The following is a 21,935-nucleotide window of genomic DNA, read 5'->3' on the forward strand; positions in this document are numbered from 1 at the left end:
TGACTCGATCAATTTCAACGTCGATTTTAAATATCGTCACTACTTTAAAAAAAAAACTCGTACCTCAAAATAGATAATTCTTCTGAGTGAACTTTACGAGCATACATTTTGTTGACATATTGATTTTAGATACGAGATTTTTTCAAAGTTGTGACGATATATAAAATATCTACAAATAAATCAACATATTTTATGAGAAAATTATATTTACATTAAAATCGAAAAGTACAAAAAAAATTAAAATTAATTAAAATTAAAATTCGAAAGTGGGCATTTTCATTAAATCATGTACCTAGCAACGCTTACAAGGAAAACTATAACGCCTAAGTTTGCTAATAGCAGCCTAAGGTATAAAATCGTCGTCGTTCGTCTTATTTATTTGCCGTTCCCTTTAGTCTTACTGCATATGATAGAAATAGACTACTCTTAAGAGCGTGTAAAAACATAATGATTTATTCTCGGATGTAAGTAGATATGTTTTGCATGAATTTAAATCAATTTGTATCTGCACTGGTAACGAAGTGAATAAATAGCTATTACTTGGATTTTTTCATACCTACTTGAAATAATAATATAGGTACGATTAAATAAAACTTAAATAAAAACTAGTTACAAAACGCAGAAGAAATAAAAGAAATAAAACTGAAATTTAAACTGTTACCTACTTTAATTGTTTGTTTTGTCAATTTGCTTAAAAATTTGTTTTGCATTCCTATTACTTGTAACGTACCTACGCTCGCTCGACCAACAAAAAATGTTATCTTTTATATATATAAAAGAAGAAATCTATATATATAAAAGAAGAAACTGACTGACTGACTGACTTATAGATCAACGCACAGCCCAAACCGCTGGATCTAGAAACTTGAAATTTTGGAATATATGTTCCTTAATAGGTGTAGACGCGCACTAAGAAAGGATTTTTCGAAATTCCCACGGGATAGGGAATAAATGGGATTTATATTTTCACTTTGAAATGGCCCTATTTCCATAACTATAATTATTTAGAGACGTCAAATTTGGCGAACAAGTAAGTAATACTAACAGCTAAAAACAATTTTCAGGATTTATCAAAATTCCCACGGGATAGGGAATAAAATGGGATTTATATTTTCGCTTCAAAGTGGCCCTAACTCCGTAATTATAAATATTAGAGACTTCAAATTTGGCATGCAGGTAGATAATACTAATAGGTAAAAACCTTTGGTAAAAACTGTTCCAAAGATCTTCCGAATATCCCACGGGATAAAACGAATAAAGAGGATTTTATTTGCCAACTGAATCAGAAAACGCATAAGCTTAACCAATAAAACTGGAAAATGGAGATTTGGCAAACTGATGTAAATATGGTAACAATTATTTAGTAGTGACATCCTGCTCATCCTGGCGAGGATCGTCTCCGTAGAAGGGAACTCCTCAACAGTTGCTGGCACACGCAAAAGACTTTACATGATTGTTAAATTTCAATGACAATGCGTTTATATGATATACACCGCCTGATGCTGCAGCCAGGGTCGTCTTCTGATGACGGAACTCCTCAAGGGCTGACAGCATAGATACGAAATTTTACACGCACGTTCAACGAGCTGACACAATTACTTTGCTCACCCGCGACCTTTATGATAGCTACTTTTGTGCCCATGCAATGTGTGTTCATGCAGTTCCTCCACTTCCACACTGTAAGAACACACACAAATCACACAAATCCATCTATCACCACCACCACTTTAAACTGACGCGTTTCGAACTTAACCAGAGCTCATCTTCAGAGCAACACAACCGTTCAGCATGCTACGGTGTGAAATTTGGCATAGATGGACCTAAAGTAATGCAGAGGTGCACTAAGGCAAAGATTAGAGAAATAGAAAGAATAGGAAAATATCTCAACTTTGTTTGTTCCTTTGTTTGTTGGGGGTAATCTCTGAAACTATTGAGCTGATTTAAATAATTCTTTTATCAATAGAAAGATACCCCTGATTGACATTAGACTACTTTTAAAAAAATGCAAACTTTCCGCAGAATAAAAATAAGTTTCAATTTTGAGGCAGATTTTAAAAATTATTTCAATAATAGAAAGCTACAATGTGTCTCTAATCGACAATTAAGAATATTAAAATAGATCATAACAGTAATTCATGTCCCGCGGGAACTTTACAATTTCTTGGGATATAATCCTATATCGTGTATGAAGTCGCGGGCAAAAGAAACGCGTAGTACTTTAACGTTTTTTATAAAATTCCAACAGCTGAATCAGCGAAGCAGGGTTTCAAAGTTGGTAAGAATCATAATTAATTACGTATGTAGGTTGATTTTTGTATTACAAAACTGCACCATCTGTCTAGAAGAAAATCTGTCTGTGTTTGTATTTCCAAGTAGGTAATCCTCTGAAAAATTAATCAAAACACGAAAAAAGGATCGCAGAAAGTAAATGTATGTTACTCTAAATTTAACGCGAGCGAAGCCGCGGGCAAAAGCTAGTTTCTTTATAAGTGGGAACTGTTTTGGCTTATGTATCATCTAAATTAATTTATATTCAACTGTGTCATATATGCTGTTTGTTTCCCAAATAAATAAAATAAAAATATACCTAAACTTGGAAGATTCCGTATAAAATACGAAATCCTTAGTAAAATATTACTTAATTTTTTCGTAATGGCTACGGAACCCTATTTTGGGCGTGTATATAGGAATCTAACGTAATTTGTACTATTATTGTGCTATTTCGATACATGTCGCATATTTTTTTGCAAACCAAATGTTCGTTTTTAGCAGAAAGTTATAGTTTCGCCATGTCTGTCCGTCTGTCTGTCTGTCTATCTGTCCTCGACTAAGCTCAGAGACCGTTAGTAGTAGAAAGCTGTAATTTGGCATGAAGATACATATCAGTCACGCCGGCAGTAAAAAAAAAACATTTTTTTAGGGTACCTCCCATAGACGTAAAGTGGGGGTGATTTTTTTTTCTCGACGCCCTATAGTACGGGGTATTGTTGTATAGGTATTATAAAACCATTGTAGGGTTGCTAAGACGATGTTTCGTTTCAGCGAGCGTCCCCCCCCCCCTCTAAAATCTACTGTTGGGTGGAAACATTTGAAAAAATTCAGGATGGTGGTAGGTATATCAAATTTACAAGAAAACTTATAACGGCTAAGATTGATTAAGAATTATTAGTAGTTTAAGAGTAAATAGCAGCCAAAGGTATAAAATATACCTAAACTTGGAAGACTCCGTACACAATATGAAATCCTTAGAAAAATATTAAGTACTTACTTGATTTTTTCGTAATGGCTACGGAACCCTATCTTGGACGTGTCCGACACTCTCTTGGCCGGTCTTTTTTAATGATATCTGTGTATGATCACTGTCCCACTAGAAAACTTAGCCGTTATAGTTTTCCTTGAAAGTTTGATATACTTACTGCCATCCTGAATTTTTTCAAATTTTTCCACCCACCGGTTTAGATTTTAGAGGGGGGGCACGCTCGATTTTAATGAAAATTTGCACTTTAAAGTTGAATATTTCGCAAAAAAATCAATGAATCGAAAAATTGACTTAGCAAACCCCTGATGTTTTTAAAAGACCTATCCAACGATATCCCACACAATAGGGTTGGATGAGAAAAAAAATTACCCACACCTTACGTCTATGGGAGGTAACCTAAAAAAAAATTTTTTCACTTTTTTATTGTACCATTTTGACGCCATAGTTTATATATATATCCGTGCAAAATAACAGCTTTCTAGCATTGATAGTCCCTGAGCAAAGCCGCGGACGGACGGACAGACAGATAGACAGACAGACATGGCGAAACTATAAGGGTTCCGTTTTTGCCATTTTGGCTCCGGAACCCTAAAAAGGTCTCCGCGTAGTCTTTGCGTGGATTCCTAGTCACGTTGGAATTTTAGGAAACGAGAGAGCTGACCAACTGGCAAACGAGGCTATTGTTGATGGAGATACGTTTTCATTCCATACTTATGTCAATTTCTGTCACGATCTAGCCTGGATTGATAGTTCATCTAAAGGGAAATATTATCGCCTTGTCCAAGAGTCTCTACCACATAAGCCTTGGTTCCACAAAAATATTTTAAGCAAAAGGACCACTTCTGTTCTCTGCAGGATACGTTTGGGTCATGTGTGTACTGTACTCCAGCACACTTACACAAGTTTAAAATAGTTGATAGCCCTACATGTTCCTGTGGAGAATATGGAGATCTGAGTCACATCTTTTTCTCATGCTCCCTTAACAGCCACTCTGATCTTTTCTCTCACCACCAATCAATTCCAATGAGGGCTATCGCATATAAATTCGCCACTAGAGGCGCTAGTGTAGCGTGAGGTCTCCGAAATGTCAAATCTCATAGTTTTTGGGTGAGCTACGCGGGTTTATTTATAATTAGAATAATTGTGAATATTTTGCATTACCTGAAATTAATTATGGCAAATATGCGTTCCGGGGCAACGAATGTCTGTGTTTTGAGACAGTTTTGTCTTTCGGAAACCTTTGTCCTCCCTTTTTTCGAACAAAACGGGGACTATGCAACACTGTGGCATGCTAGATATTTTTATGGTACGGTTTTAAGGTGTATTAAATATGATTTTAATCTAAACTTTGTTTTCATGCCCGTAATAATCATACTTTAAAGCCATACTTAAAAACCTCACGCAACAGTGCGCCATCTAGTGAGATAAAAAACGATAGCCCTCACACCTCCATTTAGTATTTGTTTATTGTATCTTAATACCAGTGATACATATACCATATTAGCATCATTTTATATATAAAAAAAAGATATCAAATTATAATTTTATTTCGTATATATACTTCTACACGTTAACTCCAATCCTTTTTGATCCTAAATTTTATCCGTCATCCTATCACCGTCCTATCATATTATAACAACTGTTTCCCTTTCCCTAACTTTGTCATTGGCTAATGTCCTCGTTCGTAGCCATTAATAAAAAAAAACTAATAACTATTTCCTGTTTGGCTGTTTGGCTAAATGCGTCAAGAGTGCAAAGCTCTTTAAAAAAGCACAAACTGTCACTGTCATTTGTCAGCAAAATTGTCAGTCAAAAGTCAAATCCAATCCAGTCACATTGACACATCAACGTAAAATAGCAGTTCGCACCAAAGTTTATATAGTTTAATTAATATTTTGACAACTTTTTCCTTAAATTATCTAAGACTTTTTCATATGAATATTTGTAGTATAATAACCAAAGTAACTATTACTCTAACATCGAAAAAAAATGACGACTCCACTTATAGACAGATTTAAACAACTTGATGCATATGCAAAAACTTTAGAAGACTTTAGAGTAAAAACTGCCACAGGAGCCGCAAGTACGTAATGTTGAAAATATCTAAGCATTAAAATAACACCGGTCTTTTCAGAAAATATAATCCTTATTCTCGTTTGCAGTAACTGTCACCGGCGCTGCTATTATGATTCTGCTCTTCCTATCAGAGCTCCACACGTATCTGTCGCCGAATGTATCCGAGGAATTATTCGTCGACACGTCAAGGGGCCATAAGTTAAGAATAAACATAGACATTATTGTTCCTACTATCTCGTGTAATTGTAAGTAAAATTTATTAATTTTAGGTTTTTTGAATAAATCTAATAAATCTTTGAGCAACAACTTAGTGAAGTAACCAAAGAGTATATAATCACTATGTTTTAGAAGTAAGCTGACAAATACCTTAAACTAGAGAGAGAAGTTAACAGAGATTCATGTGCATTCTCCTATATGCAGTCAGCAATTAACTACCAATTTGCTTTCTTTATCTGGGTTGACAATACAATACAGTGTACTACGAAGCTTGAGGTCCCAGGTTTGAGTCAGGCTAGGTCAGTTGGTGTCAAGTTTCCCATGATTTTTATTTATTTTATTTAAGTATTTATTTATCAGGGTAGACATTTTTAGTGGCACTTGGAAGGAGTAGTAGTCTCAAAGATGTATAGTAGGAAATATTACTGGTAGGAAAAAATGTATTGTTTTTAAAAATAAACAAAACTGCATTCAAAATTTTTTTTTAAATACATTGACTACACCCAGGTATTGAACTTATATAAAAAAAAAACCTGTTCTTTTATGTAAGTTACTGTTTATATGTCAAATAAACTTTTTCTTTCTCTTTCTTTCTTTCAGATAGCATATAATCATAGTCAATATACCACAAACGGGACTTATCACGCTATTATTACACAAGTAATATTTACCTTGACGTTTCGGCAACGTTACAGTTGCCGTGGTCACGAGTAGACACCACCAAACAACTACAACTACAACGCAACGCAACTAGGCAACTGTAACATTGCCGAAACGTAGAGGTAAATATTACTTGTGTAATAATAGCGTGATAAGTCCCGTTTGTGGTATATTGACTATGAGTGAGAATCACAAAAGTTTAAAATGTTATAGCATATAATCAACCCTTCATGTAATAGGGCTACTCTAATCATAAGGATCTCTAATAAACTAAATAAAATAAAATGAAAGAAAAACCATTAAATGTAAACTTTCTTCTATTTCTTTTAACTACACAAATGCAAAATGAAAGAAACAAATTCAAAGCTCATTGAATGTAGTTTTGTTACCTTTAAAAAATTAAGTAATGTGTTGAGTAAATTTTCCTATCTTCATTATTGAAATTGATAACCTCCTCCTTGTTTTTGAAGTCGGTTATAAATATAAGCAAATCTTGAGTGGGTGAGCAGATGTAATAACTAAACATCGGCGACTCATGGCATTGTAATGTAAAGTAAAGTAAAATAATCTTTATTGCCAAAAAAAAACCTAGCTCAGTACAACTCACAAAAAAAAAACATACAATAAAATTTAGAATAAAAAGTAAAAACTAATATATAAAAAAACGAATTATTAAAAACTAAAAACACTAAGAATTTTAAGAAATGGGTCCCAATCTCAGCGTATGCTAGGCATGCCCAGCGCTGGTTTTCAGATTGGTCCCTAGAAGAGGGACGGTCGCTACCCGAAAATTTGGTATGCTGTGTAAATATGTACCTCATTTGTACCTCAACAAATGCAATAACCATATAAATAAAAAATGTGGTGGGTGCTGTGTTGCGTATTTGTGCATGCGCCTGAGTATTATGCATGTGGGTGTCCGTGATCGCTGTGGGTGTGTGTGTGTGTGATTACTGCGGGTGTGTGTAATTGCTGCGGGTGTGCGTGATCACTGTGGGTGTATGTACTGCGTAATCGCTGTGTCTTTTAGTTTGTCGTTATGAGGGAGAGTGAAACCCGCTTTGGCTATTCATAAGGTGTGTCCTGACTAACCGCTTGTATGCTAACAGTGGCATAGGTTCCCGTAAGGGTGGCGGCAGATCGTTCCATATTTTAGCCGCGGCAAATTTAAAACTCCCCTTAAACGATGCTGTTTTGTGGTGTGGGATTACAAGTTAAGTGCATCTCCTTAAGGGCCTCGCTCTTGCGTCTTTAACCCATCTTAATTTTTCAAATAAATAAATAGGCTAATAATAGGCAGCGCTGGGGTGTTTATTATTAACGCTTCAGCATTATGCTGAGCCAGTGTCCGATTCACAACCGCAATGACACATACTTTCCTACGTGTTGTCTATTTGTACTTAATACTATTGTTGTGTCTTGTGTTGTGAATAAATGTATTTTCTTTCTTTCTTTCTTTTAGGCTTTTGAAATTCTAATATTTTACGCACCGTGTACGCCATATTGAGGTAGCATTTGACGTTTCTGAAAGACAAGTGATGTGACTATGGTTTTCTGTATGAGTCGAGCAATAGAAACCAATTAGACAAAGTATTTTCAATATTTGAATATATGACATTTGTGATAGATAATTAACGTTTGTTGCAATAGTTTTAGAAGTTATCTTACTTATATATTTGAGAAAATACACTTGGTGTAAGAAAATAATCTTTCGACTTTGACTGACATGATGGGTAAAAGCAGCATTCTTCTCTAATGTTGCAACATATTTTTGTTGATGTTCTCTTTGTTTCAATTTCTTTATTTTGTAATAAGATATTCATATCTTGGATTTTTGATATTACCTACTGTTTACCTTTTGGTCACAGTATCAGTAATGAACGTGACTTTTCAACATTAAAAATGATCTCTAAAGTCTCATGTAGTTTTAGTTTGTCTCATCACTAATGCTATTAAATTGCCACGAGTCGCTGATGTATAGTAAGAACATCTCACTCACTCACCCCTAATATCAAACATTTTTTTTTTCTCAGTAATCTGCTATCAGTCCGAACAAAGGACTATGATCAGATGTGCTGTTCCAGTTACTCGCGTTTCAGAGTGTGCACTCCAGCGTCGCGCAATCACTCATACAAGACAATACATAGAAACTAGAAGCGTGTCTTCAGTTCTTGGATGGTATGTCTTTTGAGCCGCCTCTGATAGTCAACTATTGTTAGCTGCCGGGCCAGGGCGTTCGGATGGTATTCAAGTCGCGTTTGAAACGTCTTAGCTGTCGTGCTTATTTCCTCCTTTATTGTAGGGATGCTTAGATGCTGATGTATCTCTTTGTTTGTTGTGTACCATGGCACATTAGCAATTGACCTCAAGATCGTGTTCTGCAAACGCTGCAGGGTCATTATGCTGGATTCGCTGGCACTGCCCCAAAGCTCAATGCCATACATCCACACTGGCTTGAGAGTGGCCTTATAGATAAGGAGTTTATTGTATATAGACAGCTTCGAGTTTCTTCCGAGCATCCTAGGTAGGGCTCTGTGTTTGAGAGCTATATCATCCCTTTTAGCTTTGATGTGTGTCTTCCAGGTCAGTCGTCTGTCCAGATAAATGCCAAGGTATCTCACATGATCGTCATGTGGTAGAGTTGTGTTGCCCAGTTTTACTGGTGGGCAGTTGCCTTGTCTGAGTGAGAATGTCACTTGCACAGATTTGCTAACGCTTGCTGTTATCCTCCATTTATCGAGCCATTCCTATACAGGAACCTGGAGTTGATACCAACTCTAAGCCCCTCTGGAGCATAGTCGATGCAATGTCTGCGTTTGCGTTGCAGTGTCATCTGCATAGGTTGCAGTGACAACTCCAGGGACGTCTGGGAGATCCGCTGTGTACAGGTTATACAGAACAGGGCCCAAAACAGATCCTTGAGGCACCCCGGCTTTAATTGGATACAACTTGGATGTAGCATCAACCTCCTTTACAAAGAACATCCTATCCGCAAGATACGATTTAAGGAGTAAATAAAACGGATGCGGTAAGGTCTTTTTAATCTTGAATAGTAACCCTTTGTGCCAGACCCTATCAAAGGCCTGTTGAATATCTAGAAATGCCGAGGAGCAGAATTTCTTTTCTTCTAGGGTCTTCCTAATGCATTGGTACACTCTGTGGACCTGTTCTACTGTACCATGCTGTTTCCTAAAGCCGAATTGATGATCTGGTATTATGTTTCGTTCTGCCAGCAGTGGTATGGCTCGACTCAGTAAGATTCTCTCAAACAGTTTTGACAGAGTCGGAAGGAGACTTATCGGTCTGTAGGATGTCTTTTCATTAACTGGCTTGCCCGGCTTGTAAATCATGATCACTTGTGAGACCTTCCATGAGTCAGGATAATATTGAAGTCTGAGTATGGAATTAAACAAGACAGTAAGGAAGACGATTGCTTTCCTGGGTAGTTCTCTCAGAACTTCTTTTGTTATTAGATCATATCCCGGTGCTTTTTTATTGTCCAGATTTCTTATGTACTCTTGCAGCTCCTTAGGGGTGACTGGTTTGATCGGAAAGTCTAGTTGAAGATCTTCTTGCAGTACTTTCTCTATATACTCCTCCGTCTCGTTTTCCAACGCAACGTTTGGTGTAAATACCTGCGACAGATGTTCAGCAAACATATTCGCCTTTTCTTGGTTTGTTCTAGCCCATTTGTCTAAATCATCTCTGATAGGGGCCTTATGCGTTTGTGGTCTATCATAGGACTTGGCAGCTTTCCATAGGGAATAGTTGGTGGCTCTGGTTGCAGTTAGTGATTCCAATGTGGTTTGCAATGTGTCATCTTTTACTGTCTTAATTAGGTTTTTTAACTCCCGGTTGGCTCTGTTTAGTGCAGTTTTATCAGCCGGATGTCTGCTAAGGTGCCACATACGCCGTAGTCTTCGTTTTTCGGATATTTTGTTTCTTACCTTTAGAGGGATATTAGTTGTCTGTTCTTTATTTGGGACAATGGGAGTTGTTTCCCAGCAAGCATTTTGAATCACTGTCGTAATACTCTGAGCTGCCAGTTCAATATCGTCTGTCGTTTTAAGCTTTACTTGTAAGTTGACATTGTCATTTATGTAATCACGAAAGGCGCTCCAGTCAGTTCGAGAGTTATATAGAGACATCGGTTTTTCCAATTTTATGAGAGTAATACTGACTGTTAGGATAAATGGGGGTGTGATTGGAGGAGCCATCTAGGCATGATTCTACCTTGAGGTTATGCTGAGATAATCTATTTACGACGAAGAAATCTAACAGGTCTGGTATTTTGTTATAATCTGTCGGCCAGTAAGTGGGTTCGGACGTTGATACAGTTTTTAAGTTGCTATTATCTATAGCCAGTTTTAGTTGCCTGCCTCTGGTGGTGATTAACCTGGAGCCCCAGTGTACATGCTTGGCATTCCAGTCGCCTCCAGCAATAAATCTTCCACCAAGTGTTGAAAAATACTGACTAAATGCGGAGCAATCAATGGCGCGTCCCGGTGGGCAGTAAATTGCAGATATATTAAAGTAGCCACATTTATCCTTCACGGTTACAGAAGTCGCTTGTATTAGATTGGTTTTAAATTCTGGCATGATGTGGTGTTTAATATTTTTACGTATTATTATTGCTGTCCCGCCATGACCAGTCCCGTCGGTCTTTTCTGTGCAGTGTGCCTCAGAAACAAGCACAATGTCGAGTTTGTTGTTGACAATGAGTACTTCAACTTCGTGTTTGTTAGGTGCCAATCCATTAATGTTCCAAGTAGCTATTCTAAGGCTTAATCCTGTTTTGCTATTTTGTTGATGAGGTTGCTTAAGAGGCTTAACATAGCGCTCAATTGTTGTAGGATTAAATCAAATTTTTCAGATTGCTTGATTAGTAGGTATGATTTGGAATTGGTTTAGATCATTATTTTTTATTCTTGCCGTTTCAGCATATGTTTTCTTTTTAATCAAAACAAAACCAAACAATGTATTTTATGTAAAGCATATTTACAAAGGTATTATTAATGTGGCCTAGTGGTTTGACCTATCGCCTCTCAAACAGAGGGTCGTGGGTTCAAACCCCGGCTCGCACCTCTGAGTTTTTCCAAATTCATGTGCGGAATTACATTTGAAATTTACCACGAGCTTTGCGGTGAAGGAAAACATCGTGAGGAAACCTGCACAACCTGCGAAGCAATTCAATGGTGTGTGTGAAGTTCCCAATCCGCACTGGGCCCGCGTGGGAACTATAGCCCAAGCCCTCTTGTTCTGAGAGGAGGCCTGTGCCCAGCAGTGGGACGTATATAGGCTGGGATGATGATGATTATTAATTTATTGGCACACAAATAGTTAACATAAATATTAGTAGATTATTGTCGTGGCCTGGAAGTAGGCAATTGCTGGCTGAGTATGAGTATTAAACGGACGAGCTTGCGAGTCCGTTTAACTAATACGAAGCCAGCAATTGCTATTCCAGCCGAGACTAATATAAAGCTTTTCTCAAAAATGGTGAATAATTCTGAAATAGAATAAACTTTTTCTCAAAATATATTGTAAAATTAAATTTTATTCCAATATTTTTCTTATGCTTTCCCGCCTTTTTTCATTAAAAAATAAACTGCAGGTGTATTTTTCCACCGAAAACACCACAAGCTATTTCAGACCCAATAGAAAAAGTCCGGAGTTCCAACAAAATATCTGATACCGGCCATTAGACTTGGCTGTATGTATACGACTTGTGCCAATATTGCCATGGCCTTTTTAACTTAAAAAAAAATGTGACTGATTGCAGGCGCGCTAATTCATTATTGTCGAGCTAGCGCGCCTGCAATCGTTTTAACTTTTTAATTTTTCGCTGACCATAAACTATGCACTTCACCTTCTGATATGTAAAGAATAATGTCAACTTTTACGGTCATTTTTGAGAAAATTATTATTATTTATTATTATTAAATAGACCATAAACAAATAAAAGGTGTCTTAAAGCATTTCTTTTTACTATTGTGTTGTTTAGATCTGGTGCTTGATGCCATGGATTCATCTGGAGAGCAACACCTTCAAATGGACCACAATATACACAAACGACGGTTAGATTTAACTGGGAAAGCTGTAGAGGATCCACAGAAACAGGAATTTATGACATCTACTAGTGCGGTAAGCTTCTACTCTATCTCATTACATAATACATGCAAACAATTAAGACAATGCGATTTTGCCACGCCCAGTGTAGGGTTCCGTACTGACAGGCAGCAAATATTCAATACTAGTTATTAGATCATCATCATCATGTCAACCGAAAGATGTCCACTGCTGGACATAGGCCTCCCCCAATGTTATTAGATCCTGCACTTGAATTGAACTTTACTAAATTCCCATTGTGGATTACATTCATCATCATCATCCCAGCCTATATACGTCCCACTGCTGGGCACAGGCCTCCTCTCAGAACAAGAGGGCTTGGGCTATAGTTCCCACGCGGGCCCAGTGCGGATTGGGAACTTCACACGCACCATTGAATTGCGATGGATTACATTAATGTCCCACTAATATTATAAATGTGAAAGTTTGTAAGTGTTAGACAAACAGACTTCACTCTTCACGTCTAAACCGCTGAACTCCGCTGATCCGATTTAGATTTAATTCGGTATACAGATAGTATGAGTCCTGGAAAAGGACATAGGAAAGTTTTTATCCCGAAAAAATGAATAGTTCCCGCGGGATAGCGGATAACGAATTCTACGTGGACGGAGTCGCGTGCAACAGCTAGTTAGCTACAAATAAACCACCCGCGCCAATTGTCTCTAATCCTGCGAATATCGGGATAAAAAGTCACTTATGTCCTATATGTTATTTTATTTCACACATCCAGCTATCTACGTACCCAAATTTCAACCAAATCCATGTACCCTTTTCAATAGGAAGGAATAACAAACAAAAAATCCCGTGAGAATTCTCGAACCTTACATCAGTACAGTGCAAAATTTCATGACTCCGTAAACCCAACAGCAGGGCTACTCCGAAACTCGAAGTTCGTGTCGTGCGGTCCCTCTCGCTCTCGTATCAAACAGTGTAAGTGTCAGAGGGACCGCACGACACGAACTTCGAGTTTCGGAGTAGCCCAGCAGTTGAGATGTCGAGAGCGAGAAAAAGTAGTTTTAGGTACTTAATGTTATTCCAGACGTGCAGCTATTTACCTATACACCAGCCTTTATAGCTGATGAAGGGACAGCCTATTTTGTGCGGACCTCAAATATAAACAGAAACTTGTATTGAGTACCTACTTAATTTAACCCTTAAATTGACAAAAATACAAAATAAATCGTGATTCAAGCCTCGTTGTAATTTTGGGAGTCCTAAAAATTCTGTATAAAACAAAAAAGCAAGCTTTAAATTTTTGGGCATTTCACGTGAAGCGGGCAGCGAAAAAAATGTCAGGTTATGAATTTTGTTCTTATTTAGGTCGATTGAACTCCTGTGGGACTGGGACCTGAATAAATGTGTAATAGGTTTGATTTTTGTCACAATGTCGCGATGAAATTTCAAAACGTCAGAGCATCAGAGCCAAAAAGTTGCGGACGCTAGGTGGCGCTGTTTATATAGTCAAAGGTGGCGCTGATGTAGTGCACAGAGCCAGCGCAGTATATTGCGCCCTGCAACACCTCCGTACGTTAGTTCGTCTTTCTTCTAAACGAATCGAGATACCATTCTAGATTTTTTTACATAATATTTCTACATTATAAGCCATAATTAAAGGTTTTTTTTGAAATAGGCGGTTTAAAAAAAAATTTTTTTAATGTAATCTTACGCGTATGAAAAAAAAATTTTTTTTTTTTTAAATTGTACCAATATCCAAAAATATATAATTATTTTTCTTAAATAAATATTCTAAATCGATTATTAAATCAGTTTTATTAACGCCACTAATACCTTTCGGAAATTTCGTTCTTCATATTTTTCCATTTCTTTTCTATCTAAGTCCCATATTTTGGGAACAGCTGAAAATAAAAAAAACTAATGATGCAAATTAATAAGGTCCGACCGAGATCTCGGTCTCGGTCTCGGTTTCGGCAATTCTCGGCCAAAAATCGGGCCGATAATCTCGGTCTCGGTCTCGGCCCAAAACAGCCGAGATTCTCGGCCGCGGCCGAGACTCAACGGCGGCACTCAATTTAAATTTTGGCGCGCGGTTTACCGCTGGCACGAGTTGGGATTTTGATTGGTCGCCCCCCGGGCTCGGTGCGTGTGGTACTTGCAACTCATTGACACCGCTAAGGAGAGTAACAAGTCACAACTTGCTCATTTCTTTTCGATAAAGATGGTTAATAGGTGAAGTAGTTTGATTTTCGTGAAAATTAATGTAAGGATTGTGAGAATACATTTGTAAATAAATTTGCTGTATTTTTATAGAATTTGACTTATTAATTTTGTAGAAACGGACCGCATTTATTATATTTTTTTCTTTAAAAACCTAGCAATGTATTAATCTTATTAGGTTTTAGCGATCGTAATAATGGAAACAGTTTGGAATTTGCGAGTTTTTTTAGGTAAAAAAATAAAATACAGTTAAAAAAAATTTTGTATTTGTCTGTATCTCGGTTCAGGCCGAGAAAAATTCTTCAGAATTGTGAACATTTACCTGATTTTTTGGCCAGCTTGCTATGGCCCCGTCTATTGACATGAATTACATTGTGAGCATTGCATTTTTTAATTTTCTACCGCAATTATTTTTTCTTTAAAAACCTAGCAATGTAGATACTTTAGTATATTGATATAAGTGTAGACTGTATTCTAATATTGTATTTTGTTGTATTGTTCAGGTAAAGAAAAATTCTTCAGAATTGATGACATTTACCTGTGGCAGTTGCTATGGCGCCGCTTTGAATGAATCTCAGTGAGCATTGCTTTTTAATTTTCTACTTTATTTTAACCAATGCTGGCTTCAGACTGGTGGCAGCAGGCGCAGCAGGCTATGGGATTCCATGTAGGTAAACTTGTTTACTCCCATGGCTTCACACCTGATACTGAGTTCCCTATCATGTGGAAATTTCCCAAAATCGTTCTTATTCCTTGTCTAAAAATTATGAAAGGAAACTATACAAAATTTCATCTTTCTAGATCCAAGCATTTGGGCTGCGTGTTGTTGCTTGATGAATGATTGATGAGTCAATCAGTTGGAAGCCGTGGTTGGAACTTGGAACTTTGAAGATTTGAATGTGAAAATTACTAGCAAATGGCAGGGTTATCTAATGATTCGCCGACAATTTTGTACGCAGATTATTGATTGGCAGACTACGTTTCGCCGAGTAACGGTACGCCGATGAAGTTGTACGCAGATGTATTGTTTCGCAGACTAACGTTTCGTAACTTAACCTTTAGTAGACTATTCAGTTGGCTTGTGAGCCGAAGTAAGCCGAACAACTATTAACAAAAATTCGTTTAGCCGATTAATCACTACATATTTTCAACGTTTGCTCGAACAACTTTTCGCTTTCGAATTCATGTGTATTTTATATTGAAGTCAAAACAAACTAAGTCGCGACGCCAGCAGTTCGGTTCTGGGACTCGCCGGCGACTGCCGCGGCACGCTCGCTTCTCTCGCTCGGCTCGTGCGTTGTTGGTCACAATTCTACCTAACACTCCTCCTCGCTCACGCTCGTCGTCGCACCTAACCACACATTTTGATGTTATGCGATAACTCTCGTTTATCGTGTTTCGGCGAACAGTTGTTCGGTCAACTGAAACAATTACGAAACAAACAATCGACTATCTGAATAAGTATCGCTAATCTTCCTACCGACTACTCGGCGAAACGAATAATAGGCGTAACGAAATTATACCAAACGTTGCTCGGCCAAAAGAAAAATCTGCCAATAGTTGTCTGCGAAACGAAAATCTGCGTACCTGATTAAAATCGGCGAAACGACGGATCACCAAATGGCAGACCTACTTATTTTGACCTTATATTTTGTCCCATCTATGCTCATTCTTCATTCTTTCTTGATTTTATAGATGTTGTAATACCTGTGATGATGTAAAAGAAGCATATAAGCTAAGACGATGGGCTCTCCCTGATTTAACCACTATTGAACAATGTAAAGACGATGAGTCGGTTGAAAAAGCAAATAATGCTCTCAAGGAAGGTTGCCAAATATATGGCTATATGGAAGTCAACCGGGTATGTTTGTAATTGTTTTGTTAAGTTATGTAGAACTTCTATTTTTGTGCGATATGGCAACAATTTTGTATTTTTGAAAAAATTTGACCTTCTTTCAGCCAGTTTCTAATTTTTGCTGTGGGATGATGCCTATTTGTAAAACAGTACCTCCAGTCTTAAAAAGGATATAAGAAAAGGATAAATCCCATGAAAAAAAAGTGACATTAACTTCTTTTTTTTAGGTTGGTGGAAGTTTCCACATAGCACCAGGCAAGAGTTTCACAATCAACCATGTCCATGTACATGATGTGCAACCATATTCTTCTTCAGTGTTCAACACAACACATATCATTCAGCATTTGTCTTTTGGAACTGACATCAAAAGTGCTAACACTGCACCATTAGATGGAGTCAAGGGCTTAGCAAAGGAAGGTAAGAATAACAAGGAAAATAGTTCTTTATTTTATTTACTATTGCAATCTTCTTCAAGTATAAGCTAAAAATATATATTTTGGAACCAAAGCATATAAATCAGTACATACCAGATTCAACCCTTCATTGATTCAACAGCTACTAAAAATCTTGACATGTGTAATAAATAAAAAAACTTTTTTAATACAGTTTGGCTGATTGTACTTCTTGTTAACTGTACTTGCATTGTCAGTCAACCTCTATAATGTAAAAGTAATCCCAGATTGACTTGCCTGATTTGATTACAGATAGACAAACACCAGAGGCTGTATTGCTTAACATTTCTAACGCTCGCGTCATTAGGCAATACATCCTTTGGACAGGTGAAACAAAAGTGTTTGAAACAAACTTGACATGTACTAACAAATTGATGATGTTTACTATCATAAATCTAAGACAGTTAAGTGTTAATAAGTCTGTGTGCTATCTGTGACTCGGCAGTGTTACTGCACAGTCCAACCATTTATTCAAGACCAATCATACATGTTCTGATTACTCTTGAACTCGGGATTGTATTCTAACAGCTAGTCAATTTAAACACTCATAATCTTAATAATAATAGTGTATTAAAATGAATGCAACAATAAATGTAACTACTAGGTTATATGTACAAAATGTAATTGCCTAATTCAACAGCGTATTCCAGTGCCAATTGCCATAAAAGTCCCGAATGTTCCACCACCTTGAAGCATAACTTTACCGACCGAGTGCACTAACTCACGACCTCTTGCCCCATACCTGTAAGCAACAATTCCAGACCAATTTTTTAAAAGGATTCATACTTATTAGTAGTAAAAGCCTAGATTTTAATTTTGAATTATCTTTTCGTTTATGAATATACTACCAGACCAGAATAAATGAATAACTTTAAACTAAGTAATTATGTAAATACAACTAACCTCAATGCAGTAAAACCACCAAAAAGTCCACCACTAGCCATTCCAACACAGAATCCTATCATGAAGCCCATCTTCATCTTGTCAAAACAAGTGGGCCCTTGGTTTTGGTACATGCCTCCGGGTACAGGCATCGTGATAGTAGTTGATTTACCAAAATCACGGATAAATAAAGATCGTCTTAAAAGAATTTATGCTCTTTGAAGTGACAGTTTGGCGACAGCTGTCTGTCTGTCACTACCATATTTTTTAATTCTGGGCCACCAGGAAAGGCAAAGGGATCTCACCTACACATAAAATTATTTTCTTTATCTATACGCCTTAACTTATTGTTTAAGTCGGCATTTTACTTTTAACACAAAATAAGTAATAGTAGAAACCTTTAAATGCAAAACTCAGGATACGGCTATCACATTTTTGACGTAAATATGAAATTCTAATTCTTCATTCTTTTATTTTATAACCGTTCTCCAACGGATTTATTTTGTTACAGGTGCAGTGATGTTTCAGTACTATATAAAGATTGTCCCAACAGTTTATGTAAAACTTGACAATACCGTTTTACACACTAATCAGTTTTCTGTGACTAGACACCAAAAATCTGTTTCCAATATAAACTCAGAATCTGGGATGCCTGGTGCATTCTTTAGTTATGAACTTTCACCCTTGATGGTTAAATATACAGAAAAAGAAAGGTAACTAACTCCATAAGAAATATTTTTTCCCTTCAGCCATTCACAATTTATTAAAATTTATAAATATATTAATAACATGTGTGCATGTAATGTTTGGCAACACTGGCCTAATTCAGTTTTTTCTTTCAGGTCTATTGGTCATTTCGCAACTAACATCTGTGCAATTGTTGGAGGAGTTTTTACAGTAGCAGGAATATTTGATTCGCTTTTATACCATTCAGTCAATGCATTTCAAAACAAAGTATTACTTGGAAAAACTGGTTAAACACTTTATTTTATGATTTATAAAGTTTTAAGAAATAAATTATAATCAGCAACATTGCATTTTGCATACTGTTTACAAAACTCTATATCTGTGCCTTCCACTAAACTTTTAACTGGTACATAATTTTCCTTCTTTGGATTATATTGAGCTCTTCCAAGCCTACTTAAAAATAAATGGCGTTGCTTTATTCTAAAATTCCTACTCAGCAACACTTCAGGATCCTCTAAAATTCTATGATGAGGTATTTGCATTTCATTGTGTACATAGTTAAATCTTTCCAATAAAGTCTTGTGCCCTGAAATGAAAGAAAAGTGTTACATTATTACATTAAACAGAATCCAAATAAAAAGAGTCAACACACCTTTTACAGATCCGAAACTTACCAAGCATATAGAGTTTTGGTTTCTTTAAAACCAACTGTTTAAGTTCCTCCTGATTAAAACCCATCTCCTCTTTTAATGCAAATATGTTTGTGTTAACATGATGTAGATTGTATGTTATAAGTTTGGGCTGCTTAGTAGCAAGGAGCCTCACATCTTTGCCTTTCAAAATAAATTTTTCTTGATAAAACCCAAATCTACGATCTATTCTTGTAGTGCTGGAAATAAAACAAGAAACTGTTAAAAAAAATAAATTTTGTTTTGCTACCACAATTAACCCGTCACGCGTCCTAGAGACTACATTAGTCCCTAACTTTATTGCGGGAAATGTCTTAGAGACAACTGGTAAACTACTAACTGGTAGTCTCTAGGGCATTTCCCGCACAAAAAAGTTAGGGACTAATGTAGAGTCTTGGACGCGTGACGGGTTAAGCACACACACACACACCAACATCCCACACAGGAGCATATCACAGGCACTCATCCCATTTTGTCTCGGTATCTGATGCCTAGTGCAGAAAGTTCTTGCTGTACACTTCATGGGAATGATAGTCTATAAAAGGAGTCCCATATTGGCTTGCATAATGGTTGAAAGTCATAACATAATGACTGTCACAATGTAGTTTGTTAGAAGAAAAAAAACCCTGAATCCATTAATTGTTTAGAATTGTAATAAAACAAACCTAACCTACAGGTTCTACAGGTGACCATTTACAAATTCCTGAAAAATTTACAGTTACTGTGGAAAAAGAATATGACCACCAAAAACTATAATGATAATGAATATTATGTTGTTATGACTTTCAAAAATTATGCAATTACAGTCAAAACCGCGTGTTTAGCAACACCAGTTATAATAATGACATATCAGACGTTATGACCAAGAAAAAACCCCAACACAATCTTATAATACCAAAGTAACTCTGGTTATAATGACCAACCATGTTTTACGGCCAAATTTAATATTGCCGTCCCTTTAATGTTGTTCTAAATGGTTTAACTGTAGATACACACTACTATCAAATACAATAATAATATTTATTAATTCAGTCAATATGATCCAGATTTTGTTAGTATTCAAAGCACAGATAGACTTAAAAAGCTATATTCACCCACAACAGTACATTGAAATCAGTGTAACTTAAATAAATAATACATAATAAAAATAGTAATAACTTTTACTAATACATACCTAAACATGAGCCAAAATGGATTTTCAGTAATTATACGTTTTATTTGGGTTTCTGAGAAACATTTTGATTCTAAATAGTTTATTCTTACTCTGAGGTCATCTAGTAATTCAGTTAAAATCAAAGGATTTTTAGTTATAAAACTTCCTATTTCTTCAATATCCACATAGTCTTTAAGAAAGAAGATGTGACCTTGTACATCTCTTTCAAAATTTAATTTTAGAATCTTTTCAGCAAGGTGTGGTTTCTTCTCAATCTGGCTCAAGTTGACATTCAATTGAATTAACTTTTGCAGTGTCTCTGAAGTATTAACATAACCTGCTAAGTTAAAAGACTTAGGATAGTACGGCGTAAGTCCAGACAAATCTTTGTCCACTTTTTGCAGAGCATTTGCTTCTGTGTCGCTTCCTATATTATTTGGCACCTTATATTGTTGTATTATACTAGCGTTTTTATTTTGTACATATCGACAAATGTAACGAGAAAATGAGGTATCCTTCAGTACTCGTGAAAACATTGCGAGGAATTATACATTTGGGATTTACGGGTCATTCATTCGGAATGGATGTAATTATCTGAATAAATTAATTAAATTATTATTATTATTATTCGTCAACTGAAGACAATACGAACAAATAAAAAATTATGAATTGAATTATTTTCACCTCACACTCGCTACTGAGTTACTCAAAGAGTATATAATCACTGCGTTAGAGTTACTGTACTGATACCATGACCACATACATACTTAATACTGACTGACTGTCGGTGTTGTGTCATTCATTCTCTTTTCTGTCCTGTCATGTCATGTCATCTCAACTTGTCATTGTCAACTATGAGCGAAATATAGGAAAACCGATAAATATCGATATCGAAAAAACAATAAAGTTACAATACAATACTAAGGGGCTGTTTCACCATCCATTGATTAGCGTTAACCGGCGGTTAAATGTGATGCCGTTTCCGTCTATTCGAACAAAACAAATAGAGACGGCATCACACCTAACCTAACCGCCAGTTAACACTAATCAATGGATGGAGAAACAGCCCCTAAATGGTGATAAATCTGCATATCTTTGAAATGATAAAAGCTTAAGAAAATTAATTATCATTATGTAAATATTACCATGAAATGGCACTATTTGATGGAAAAACTGCAACTTACCTATAAAGAGTCATTTCTCGTTTTCCGAGAACACTGCAGGGCTACTCCGAAACTCGAAGTTCGTATCGTGCGGTCCCTCTGAAACTTATACTATTTAATACGAGAGTGAGAGGGACCGCACGACACGAACTTCGAGTTTCGAGTTTCGGAGTAGTCCTGCTGTTCTATGGAACACAAAGTCATATTGCGTTTGCATCACTAGATGTCAACAACACGAAGTTGTTTTTATATGCCGACACACCTTAGAAAGAAAGAGATAATACGTGTTTTTTTATTTCTACATTGATTTTACACATATTTGCATATCAAAATGTATCTATAGTAGAATGGGGCCTCTCCATGTGTTTATTTCCTCTGAGAGGTCTTATTGGAACTGCATGCATAACTGACAACAGCTGTTCACACCGTCATCTACAGTGTAGATTTGGTGTAGATTTACAGCTGTCGTGTCGTAGTGTAGACACGACAGCAGTGCTGCCAACGTAGGCGATTTGTCGCCAATTAGGCTACTCGGTATG

General features: G+C 36.5%; 3 protein-coding genes across 6 annotated transcripts; 1 reads left to right on the top strand and 2 right to left on the bottom strand.

Annotated features, from left to right (window-relative positions):
* Nucleotides 1-5,056: 5,056 nt before the first annotated feature.
* Nucleotides 5,057-18,734, top strand: LOC141426564 (endoplasmic reticulum-Golgi intermediate compartment protein 3). Its single transcript, XM_074085563.1, has 8 exons — nucleotides 5,057-5,342; nucleotides 5,422-5,580; nucleotides 12,216-12,355; nucleotides 15,019-15,092; nucleotides 16,211-16,376; nucleotides 16,598-16,787; nucleotides 18,216-18,417; nucleotides 18,547-18,734. Exons 1-8 carry the CDS (start codon nucleotides 5,249-5,251, stop codon nucleotides 18,680-18,682), a joined length of 1,161 nt encoding a protein of 386 aa, XP_073941664.1. The 5' UTR covers nucleotides 5,057-5,248; the 3' UTR covers nucleotides 18,683-18,734.
* Nucleotides 16,805-18,145, bottom strand: LOC141426566 (reactive oxygen species modulator 1). Its single transcript, XM_074085569.1, has 2 exons — nucleotides 17,726-18,145; nucleotides 16,805-17,564 (listed from the first exon to the last, which is right to left on the bottom strand). The coding sequence occupies exons 1-2, from the start codon at nucleotides 17,854-17,856 to the stop codon at nucleotides 17,456-17,458; spliced, it is 240 nt and encodes a 79-aa protein (XP_073941670.1). The 5' UTR covers nucleotides 17,857-18,145; the 3' UTR covers nucleotides 16,805-17,455.
* On the bottom strand, nucleotides 18,662-21,497 carry mTerf3 (mitochondrial transcription termination factor 3). Of its 4 annotated transcripts, XM_074085565.1 has the most exons (4): nucleotides 20,918-21,005; nucleotides 20,255-20,827; nucleotides 19,066-19,280; nucleotides 18,662-18,977 (listed from the first exon to the last, which is right to left on the bottom strand). In XM_074085565.1, the coding sequence occupies exons 2-4, from the start codon at nucleotides 20,767-20,769 to the stop codon at nucleotides 18,700-18,702; spliced, it is 1,008 nt and encodes a 335-aa protein (XP_073941666.1). In that variant the 5' UTR covers nucleotides 20,770-20,827; nucleotides 20,918-21,005; the 3' UTR covers nucleotides 18,662-18,699. The 4 variants fall into 4 exon arrangements, with proteins under 4 accessions (XP_073941666.1, XP_073941669.1, XP_073941668.1 ...); XM_074085568.1 differs by lacking the exons at nucleotides 20,255-20,827; nucleotides 20,918-21,005 and adding an exon at nucleotides 21,418-21,497; XM_074085567.1 differs by lacking the exon at nucleotides 20,255-20,827 and having other exon boundaries at nucleotides 20,918-21,096.
* Between the last annotated feature and the right edge of the window lie 438 nt (nucleotides 21,498-21,935).

This window comes from Choristoneura fumiferana, chromosome 3 (assembly GCF_025370935.1).
Source record: "Choristoneura fumiferana chromosome 3, NRCan_CFum_1, whole genome shotgun sequence".
Classification (NCBI taxonomy): Eukaryota; Metazoa; Arthropoda; class Insecta; order Lepidoptera; family Tortricidae; genus Choristoneura; species Choristoneura fumiferana.